Source organism: Musa acuminata, chromosome BXJ2-4 (genome assembly GCF_036884655.1).
Source record: "Musa acuminata AAA Group cultivar baxijiao chromosome BXJ2-4, Cavendish_Baxijiao_AAA, whole genome shotgun sequence".
In the NCBI taxonomy this organism is placed as follows: domain Eukaryota; kingdom Viridiplantae; phylum Streptophyta; class Magnoliopsida; order Zingiberales; family Musaceae; genus Musa; species Musa acuminata.
The window spans coordinates 4789573-4799310 of record NC_088341.1 but is presented as its reverse complement, the minus strand read 5'-3'; the positions used below and the strand labels follow the sequence as shown (position 1 = coordinate 4799310).

The window sequence follows — 9738 nt, the reverse complement described above, 5'->3', positions numbered from 1 at the left end:
AGACATGGTATCGAACAGACATCAATCTTAGGTCAAACAATGGCCAAAGCATAATCAAGTCTGGAATCCATAAACAGAAAATGCTATTTAAATCGACCATATTGTCCAAAAAATCCAAGAAACTTATATAGACATGGTGATTTTGTCTAGGTAAAATAGATTGAGCCAATAAAATACCAATATGGACTGTCAAACTAGTATACTACCAAACATGAACACCTTATGGGGTGTGCTTATTGCTTACAAACCTAATTGGGATAATCTTTTCAAATGACAACATATAGATTAAGATGTGGATTATTATTTTAATGTTGCAAGAGTTTCAACATAATATCAAGAGGATAAGATCCTATCCTATAGTAATTTGGTAGAAGGATGACAAGTGCACTTCTAGATCACATCAAGATTGGGACAGGCCCCTCCCTCAACTGGGTGATATGGTCCTTCAATTTCTGGTTAAGTGATTTGATGACCAGGAAACTTAATCTTTATTCTACTCCTTTCTTGATTCCTTTCCCTTTACTACCATTTTGGTATTTGGCTACCTACATTGGATGTTTGTTGGATATGTAAAATTTACTTCATACAATTGAGACATCACTATATCTGAAAACCCCCATCTGCCTTAATATTATCAGGAATAAGTTAACATATCTTATAATTATTTATCCAAGTATTCAAAGCCATGTATTGAATACTCAGATAAATAAATAAGTGAATAGATTTTTTGTGCAAAAGTCTTTTCTTTCTCTTCCAAACACCTGTAGTCAATCTTTGGCAGTCCTTGGGAGATCTGTTGGACTATGAAAACCAGACATCCTTATTTACCCCTCCTTCCTCCTCCATTGATGCCTGTGATACTATGATGATTACTGTGCAAAAAGAAAAGTGTGAAGCAGCTGACAGAGTGATTTTTATATTGGTTATAATTCTTAGCACACATTATTCCAACCTCCATGCCATGGCTTCATATCATCAACAATGTCAACAGTATCTGGTAATATTTAATCCTCTCTGGTCAGAAATGGAATCACAACCTAAGCCTTGCCCTGTGAATGATCTGTCTTCTGAGAGAGGAATATACCTGTTGTAGCTTTGAGGGTGCCTATCTGTGATGTCATTTACTTTCCAAAAGGTGTCCTTGGTCGAACTTTTCACTTTCTCCTCTCCAACAGGCAAAGCATGAAAGGAAGTGTTCTAATGGAAGTAAACTATCAGTAGTTACATTTAATTGTATAATGGGATAGTAAAACTCAAGAAAAAAGTTTGAAACTGCATCTCTTTGATTCTTTTTTTTCATAATAATAATATAAAATTCCATATCTACCCTTCAAATGCAGTGGAGCCTCTCAGCTACTCTCTCTCTTCCTTTCCTTCTCTCACTTGATGGTTCTTTTTCATGCCTCTGGTCCATCTTGTTCTATAAATTCCACCCCTCTCATAGGCTCCAATTCCCTTTCCTTCTCTCCTCTTCTTCTTTGCTAAGCTTTGTAAGAGGTTCTGCTGCTGCTTTTTTGTTCTTCTGTAGTCCTCTTCCTGCTTCGAGTGGCTGGTTTGCCTCGAAGATTTTTCTTGGATTACAGCTGAATACTGTTGTTCTTGCTGTTGTCCTTGTTGTGTTGGTAGAAAAGGTCCCTCCTTTGCATCTCCTTCGACTGGATTCCTGTTCTTGGGATCCTTTCTGCTACGAATTGCTGGGGAAACTCTGCCAAAATTTTCTCTGGAGATTCTGTTTCTGGGTTCAGCATCACATCCACCTTGCTGCTGAAGTCTGGGGTCGCTCTGTGCTGCTCTCTGTTCCAAGATCTCATCTTTGTGTATTAAAATCTCTCGTTTTTTCCCCTTTCCTTTCACATGCAGCATCGGTTTCTCATCATCTTTCCGATCTAAGTCTATGTTGGCTATCAACAGTGAGATCTTTCTCTCTGGATTTATGATAACTTCCACCCTCAGGCGCAGCACCCATCTCGTCCAGTCCTTCTCTGTTGTCTTCCTCTACTGGTTCTATGTGTTCTCGTGGACTCGTTCTTAGTATCCTTTTCTAAGTAATAATCTTTGTATACCGATACTATTTAGCCTTATTTCCACCCAAGATCTAGTCTTTCCTGAGGCATCAGCGTCATAGTCTCTAAAGGACTGCTAAAGATCTCAGTGTTCCATGGCTTCTCCCGGTGGGACTTCATCAGGATCCAGCCTGCTCCAGACGTCAGGCTCCGAAGAGGATCTGCAGGCACTGATGGACCAGAAGAGGCAAAAGAGAATGATATCCAACCGCGAGTCCGCGAGGCGGTCGAGGATGCGCAAGCAGAAACATTTGGACGATCTGACGGCGCAGCTGAACCAGCTGAGGAAGGAGAACAGCCGGATCCTGACATCCTTGACCCTCACCACACGGCATCATTCGGCTGTGGAGGCCGAGAACTCTGTCCTCAGGACTCAGATGGTGGAGCTCGGCAACAGGCTGCAGTCTCTCAGTGAGATCCTACACTGCTTGAATGGGAACACCGCCATCACCAGTGGTCTGTTCTGTGATGGCCATCAGGTCAATAATAGCTTTAGCAATCCATGGAACCTCATGTACATGAACCAGCAGCCCATCATGGCTTCAGTAGGCAATATGTTCCTATACTGACAGAGAGGGAGGTTGGTGTCTGCAGTGTTGCTATCACTGCTTTGTCAATGAGTTGGTCTTTGTCTATCATGGTGTCTGTTGTAGTATGTATGTTGGGTAGAAGATCAAGACATATATTAGTTTTCAGAGCTTCAAGGAATCAAACAAGATCTGTATCAAGCATAAACATCTCTCTCTCTCTCTCTCTCTCTCTCTCTCTCTCTCTCTCTCTGTGGATATGTGTGCCATGTTATCAGAACTGATCAAGAGCTACATTAAATTGCAGTAGGTCTGCTTTGACTTATGAAGATGCCCAAGCAGATTGTGAAAAGCTCAAGAGTTTGATAGATTGAAATGATAAAATGTGTGACAAGTGGCTTGAAACATGTAGACTACAGAAAACAATTTGAATTGTTAGGTCCATTACAAAGGCATCATCACTTCAGCATAGACATCTTAATCAGTGAGCACCAAGTAATATAATATCAGTTGCCATTTTTGCTGATGCCTGCCATTGTATTCTTTTCTGCCTGGATTGTGTTGGCTGGCCAGTCTGATAGCTGAAGTTAATGTTGCAGACAATTTCTGGGATGGAATCTGCTGAAACAAAGCCAAACTGTACACCTTAGAGCTATCCAATGGTGCATTCACAGGTGTATGCACATGAAGTACTGTTCTCTGACTTCCATTATTTAACATTGTTATCTTGTATAGGTTATGACAACATCTTTTTTCTTTGCTCCCTGTGGACCACAGTGTTTGTCTGTGGACAAGAATCAATAATTGATCCTGTGAATTTAAGTTTCACTCTGTCAAAAACTTAGTAAAATATCACCACATGAGTCCAAGTTCTGAGGGTCCTGCAAAATATAATTTCCAGGAAAAGGAAAACATAAATGAATGTTCATAGACATAAAAACTGACTGCTGATTCCCTGTGATCACTGAAAATGTTGATCCAAGCATTGTTGGCTGACCAAGAAACTAAGACAAGAACCTTGAGTTCAATAAAAATGTCATTCTTGACATATGTATTGAATTGTGTGCGTGTATATATACATACACACACCATATATATGTATATATATATATATATATATATATATATATGTATGTATGTATATATATCATCTGAAGAAGAAAAGTGCGAATTGTTATGCTTCTTCCTTTATTCAATTGCTAGAAGAAGCAAATTGTGATACTTCTTCCTTTGCTGTTCTTGATAATGCCTTGCTGAAAAAGGAGGGTTATAAAGTATATATGTAAGGATTAACTCCTCACAAAAAGTGTGTTGGGATGAGGAAATCACCTGTCATGCTCTCTATATTAAGATCTCAATGCATGATAAGAAATGCTTCAGAATTCCATGTTGCAGCTCAAAAGTAACGAAGAGGTGCAGGCAGCCATTAATGAGGAGACAAGGCAAAAGGCAACTTTGGGTTACTGGGACAACAGTCGGTACTTCTCTGTATCTGCCTGTGATGGTGGAAATCTTTGGTGACTATGGTAGTGGTAGAGTGATCACTCATCACATCTTAAAAAAGCTTGATCATGACCCTAAAACTCCTCATTGAGTGGCACTTGAAGGTGGAGCATGTTCCAATCAAATAATTGTTGAGAGTAGTCCACAGACAGAGTTAGGCACTGGATCACATCAAAGCCCTTCTGAAGACATTAACATACGAAAGTTGGTAACCTTAATGCATCATGAGAAGCTTAATCTACACATGTAGATTTCAGAAGAATGTGATTTGACCATGTAACTTGGAAACAGATGAGCAGCATATATGAAAGGACCAAAGATGATAACACGAAACCATGAAACACATGCCATTAGCAGTAGTAGTAATATTAGATAGCATGTTTTGCCACAGCTCAAGTCAGTCTTTGTCCTTTTAGCTTCAGCTTTGCCAGTTTTACTGCCAACCGCCAATAGATCCTGTCGATCCATTGGAAGACAGCAATCCTCATGCCCTGTTTCACGATCATTGTGCCAACGAAACCCCAAAATCCAACCACGAATCCTATGACAATGCTAGCAATGTTCAGTATCATTTCGAGCTTGTCACTGTTATCTTCTTCTTGAATTCCTGCAGAAGCTGGACCTTGAGAAGCTTCATCACCGGGGCACTTTGGCAAAGGCGTTCCACAGAGGCCTTTGTTTCCGACGTAGATCGAGGGATCATTTAAGGTCTGCAATTGATTGCTCGTCGGGATTCTTCCGGACAAGTGATTGTAAGACAGGTTCATGTGGCTCAGGAAATTTAGAGCAGACAAGCTCAAAGGAATCTCGCCGCCGAGATTGTTCATCGACAGGTCGAGTGATTCCAACTGCCTCATGCCGCCAATGTCAGTCGGGATTTCCCCCGCCAAATGGTTCTTGGACAAGTTCAGGAAATGCAGTCCATGGAGATCGGTCAGCTCAACCGGAATCTCACCATGCAGATCGTTGTTCGACAGATCTATGCTCGTCACCAGCGATAGCACGGTGCTGTACTCGATGGTCGATCCTTTGGTGGTTATCAGGACATGCTCACTGTAGTACCGCGCGTTGCTGTCGATCAGCGGCTCTATGACATTCTGTATCACGACCATTGCGTCCAGCAATCCAATGGACGAAGGGATGGCACCGGAAAGATTGTTGCAGGAGAGATCCAGGACATGGAGGGATGTGAGGTTGGATATGTGCGCCGAGATGGTGCCATGGAGTAGATTGGACCTCAACCGAAGAACCTTCAAAGACGAGAGGCTGCTTCCTATCCACCTCGGTAGCTCACCAGACAACCTGTTCTCACCCAGATCAAGGGTGATCAATTGCTTGCAGTGTTTCAAGAAGGCAGGAAGACTTCCAGAGAGGCTGTTATTGTTCAGGTGCAGAGACTGTAGCGATGTTGGATATGAGCTGTGGCAGTCCGGCAACTCCCCGGACAAGCCATTGTTGGACAGATCGAGGACTTCCAGTAAGGTCATGTTGCAAAAGAAGGGAGGGAAGTCTCCACTGATACGGTTGTCAGACAAGGTCAAGATGGATGGGTTCAGATCAGCTGCAAAGCTCCGGGGGAGAGGTCCCGAGAAGGAGTTGTTGGAGAGGTTTATGATGCTCTGCTCGACAGAACGCACAACTGGTAATGAACCATGCAAGCTGTTGGAGCTCAAGTCAAGGTAATGCCAGCCACTGGGGTTGAAGCCCGAGAACCAAGCTGGAATGGTACCCCAGAGCCCTGTTCTGGACAGGTACAGGTTTTCTAGGCTCGTCTGGGTTCGGATCCAAGAAGGAATTATGGTTCCCAGATGACAGGAGCTCATTCCAATGGTGAAGGCATCGAAAGGAGGAACCCAGTCGTCAGGCAGGATCACCCTCAAGGTGTTCTGAGAAATGTCCAAGAACTTTAAGATGGCGAGATTGGCGAAGTGGGATTCGGTCACATTCCCTACCAACGAGTTCGAGGGGAGGTACAACTCAGAGAGTTCAGATAACTGGCCCAAGCTTGGAGGGATGATCCCACTCAAATTGTTATTCGAAACATGCAGGGAAGATAGACGCAGTGGTGGAGAGCAGTTCGACAAACCATCTATGAGATCAGCAAGCTCCCCTGCGACATTGTTGTCGGACAAATCGATGTACTCTAGGTTGCACAAGCTTCCCATTCCCCTCGGTATGTTCCCCGTCAAGCTGTTGGATGACATGTCCAGGCGCCGCAAGCTTCGGAGGCCCCCGACGGTCGCTGGTATTCGTCCAGTAATGAAGTTGTTCTGCAAGTACATGGCCTGCAAGTTCTCCAGGTTCCCAATGGACGGAGGTAGGTGCCCTGTGATGCTGTTATGCGACAGGTAGAGCTCTTCGAGGTTGCGGAGATTGCCGATGCTCTCCGGTATCGATCCGGCGATGGTGTTCCTTCCCAAATACAATTGTATCAGGTTGGTGAGGTTCCCTATGCTCTGTGGTATCTCGCCACTGAGGTTATTGCCGGAGAAGTATATGAACTCCAAGCGAAGGAGATTCCCAACGGTCTGTGGAATGTCACCGGAAATTTGATTGGAGCTGAAGCTTAGATACCGTAGGCTGCTGAGATTTCCCAGCATCTCGGGAAGATGCCCGGTGATCTGATTGTTGTCTATGACCAGGTACTCCAGGTGCCTTAGGCTCACCAAGATGCGTGCGATGTCTCCGGTTAGCTTGTTCCATTGCAGATCCAGATTCCGCAAGCGCTTGCTGGCGTTGCCCACAATCCCATAGATTTCGCCTTCGATGTCGTTGGCCGACAGATCTAATTCCAGCAAGTTAGTGAGAGCCGCCAGCGCAGGTTGCAGCGGCTGGATATCGAACCCGCCGCAGGAGCCGAGCTGGAGATGCTCGAGGGTGCTGGCGTTGGACAGCCAGTCCAGGATGGAAGTGTTTATGTTGAGGTTACCGGAGAGATCGAGCATGGTGATGGAGGTGAGATTGAAAGGCGGCAGGGTGGGCGGGACGTACGTGGGATTCGACCACTGCAGGTGCAGCACTTGGAGGGAGGGGATGGAGTTGATGGAGTGGAACCAATTGGTCGCTAGCGACATGTCGACGCAGCTCATGTCGAGATACCTGAGATAAGGAAGGTGAGAGAGCCAGCCGAGGTCATCCACGTGCAGGTCGCCGTAGCACCCGTTGAGATCCAGGTAGCGAAGGGCGGAGAGGTTCCCCAGCCGAGGAGGGACGGCGCCGGCGAACATGGCGCTCGACAGGTTCAGGTACTCCAGGTGCACCAGGGATGCGAACGTCTCGGGCACGGCGGCGGAGGAGAAGTTGTTCATGCTCAGGTCCAGGTACTTGAGGTGCGTCAGCTCAAGCAGAGAAGGGTTCACCCTGCTGGCGTCGACGTCTCCGACAACGTCCAGGTAAGGGAAGCGGAGGTCGAGCTTCGTGACATGGCCAGTGGCACCATCGCAGGCCACTCCTCTCCACGTGCAGCAGTCGTCGCCGGTCCAGGAGGCGAGCCAGTCGCCGGAAGGGTCGTACATGTCGGCGCCGACGGCAAGGAGAGCCCTCCTCTCGCTCTCTACGCAGCTCCCCTTCGCTTCGAGACGAGAGATGGCTCTGCTGCTGATGAGCAAGGCCATCAGCATCACATACATCGGAACAAGAGCTCCACCTCCGCAGCCATAACCAGTGGCCATTGCTTGATTAGGGGAGGAAGAGGGAAGGTAGGTGCGATGCTGTGGCAATCAAAGCCACGGATATATATCATGTTGCACTGTGGCTGGTGCAAAGTGCGGGGGATGGTATGGTCCCATGTACAGTGATATATGTACGTAAGCTTTATGTAAGGCATTGTGGGAACGATGACCGGTGATAGCACGCGTGTTTGACGGGTGCTTTGTGCATGTACTGCCGATGGGAATAAATATAGGAAATGGGACCAATATGAAGGAGAAATAAGTGAGATCTATTTGGACTTATGTCACATCACAGACATCATTTTTGAAGTTGTTGGGAATGTGACAGGACTTATAAAGAAGGAGACTTAGGTTTTGGTCAAACTTGTCATCTGCCTTGCTGATGGCTGCATTATAGCGTAGGTGTGAGGAGGATGCACTAATTATTTATATGGACTAATAGGTCAATTTGTCCACAACTATGTATCCACACAATGATTTATGACTGAATTAAATCATTATATTTAAAGAGAAAAGGAAATGGAAGTGATTTTTTTTTATTAATTAGAAAAGACTTTAAAATTATGTAAGAAGCTAATAATATAGTACATATATTTTCCAACAAAAGACAAGCACCCAAAAATAAATCATCTTCTCGGTAGATTATAAAGGACTGGTTTAGCATGCTTGCCACTGTATTTTTTGTATTAATTCAAGGTTATTTGATATAGATTGGTGTATACTTCTTTATGGCACCATAATTAGGTTGATGTGACACCACTATCAGTTTTATTTTTGTGTTGAGTCAAACATATACTTTGTTGTTTGTACTCAAAAGAGTTCTATGAGTTGATCCTTCTACTAAATTTCCAACCCCTCTTGACTTAGTCACAACTCTTAACACATGGCAAGACCAATTGTACATAACAAATGATGCATCATAGTCAAACGCCAACGATTAGGTTAACATGAGGTGATCCAAGTGTAACTCCTATCTCTTGACCAAGCAACGAATGATGAGACCTATGAGTCATAAGATAATATTTGCCTTAATAGAAGGACAAAATTTCTTTGAGAAGATACCCAAAAAATCAGAAATGATGTGATGTATCGGAATTGTTGACATGACAAAAGCTCTCTCTCTCTCTCTCTCTAGATCATGACTTCACTTTCAACTTGCTCTCTTTATCCATCAATCTTTTCGAGTTGGTTTATATCCCACCCACGAGTAGTAGTGGGCTCGATTGGAACCTACAAGAAGACGACTAATGGTTTGTAGCTCGCAATGACCCAATCAATTTCCCACTAAATCATGCCTATAGTACGACAAAGGAATTATATATATATATACACATGAGGATTAATTGATAGACTCGAAGTATTTTCTTAATTCTAATAATTATTGTTTTCAATTAAAATGATTGCAAAATTTGATCTTGACTTGATGTTGCCACTCAAGTGGATATGATATGATTTTTCTTCCCACTACCTAATTTGCATATGATCATTTGAAGATGTTGTGTATGGGGCCACATATGGAATCATATCTAGAAGGAGTTCCACACACAAACACATAGGTCAGTGGGAGACCCCATGATGGGGAGAGGAGCTCAGAAACTAATGGGAAATTGCTGCACATTCCCATGGGCATATCAAAACACTGGTTAAGATGGTTGGGCAAGTTGATGATGAAGAGATTTTGACCCAACGTATGGAAATCAACCCATGGGATGGGATATGAGGAGAGTGTTGGGGCATTCAAATTTATGTGTTGATCATCAACTTTATCCTTATAAGAAGTAAAGAAATTTAGAACATAGTTATTGTATCCTAAATCCTATATAACTTTAGGTTATTGATGGCTTGATGAATATGTCCAAATGTCTCTATAATCTCCTCATATCTCATTATAGAAGAATCGTTTACTCGTTAAATTATTACCCAAACTCATTACAAGATACTACTGATAATGTTTCAATGATCGCGGTTTAATTG

At 43.7% G+C, this 9738-nt stretch overlaps 2 protein-coding genes across 3 annotated transcripts; one reads left to right on the top strand and one right to left on the bottom strand.

The window, feature by feature from the left end:
- Positions 1 to 1410: 1410 nt before the first annotated feature.
- LOC135609621 (bZIP transcription factor 11-like) lies at positions 1411 to 2798 on the top strand. The gene has a single exon (XM_065103058.1). It carries the CDS (start codon positions 2159 to 2161, stop codon positions 2630 to 2632), a length of 474 nt encoding a protein of 157 aa, XP_064959130.1. The 5' UTR covers positions 1411 to 2158; the 3' UTR covers positions 2633 to 2798.
- Positions 2799 to 4298: 1500 nt separating this feature from the next.
- On the bottom strand, positions 4299 to 7805 carry LOC135609619 (receptor-like protein EIX1). Of its 2 annotated transcripts, XM_065103057.1 has the most exons (2): positions 7085 to 7805; positions 4299 to 6973 (listed from the first exon to the last, which is right to left on the bottom strand). In XM_065103057.1, exons 1-2 carry the CDS (start codon positions 7762 to 7764, stop codon positions 4486 to 4488), a joined length of 3168 nt encoding a protein of 1055 aa, XP_064959129.1. In that variant the 5' UTR covers positions 7765 to 7805; the 3' UTR covers positions 4299 to 4485. The 2 variants fall into 2 exon arrangements, with proteins under 2 accessions (XP_064959129.1, XP_064959128.1); XM_065103056.1 differs by having other exon boundaries at positions 4299 to 7805.
- Positions 7806 to 9738: the final 1933 nt, after the last annotated feature.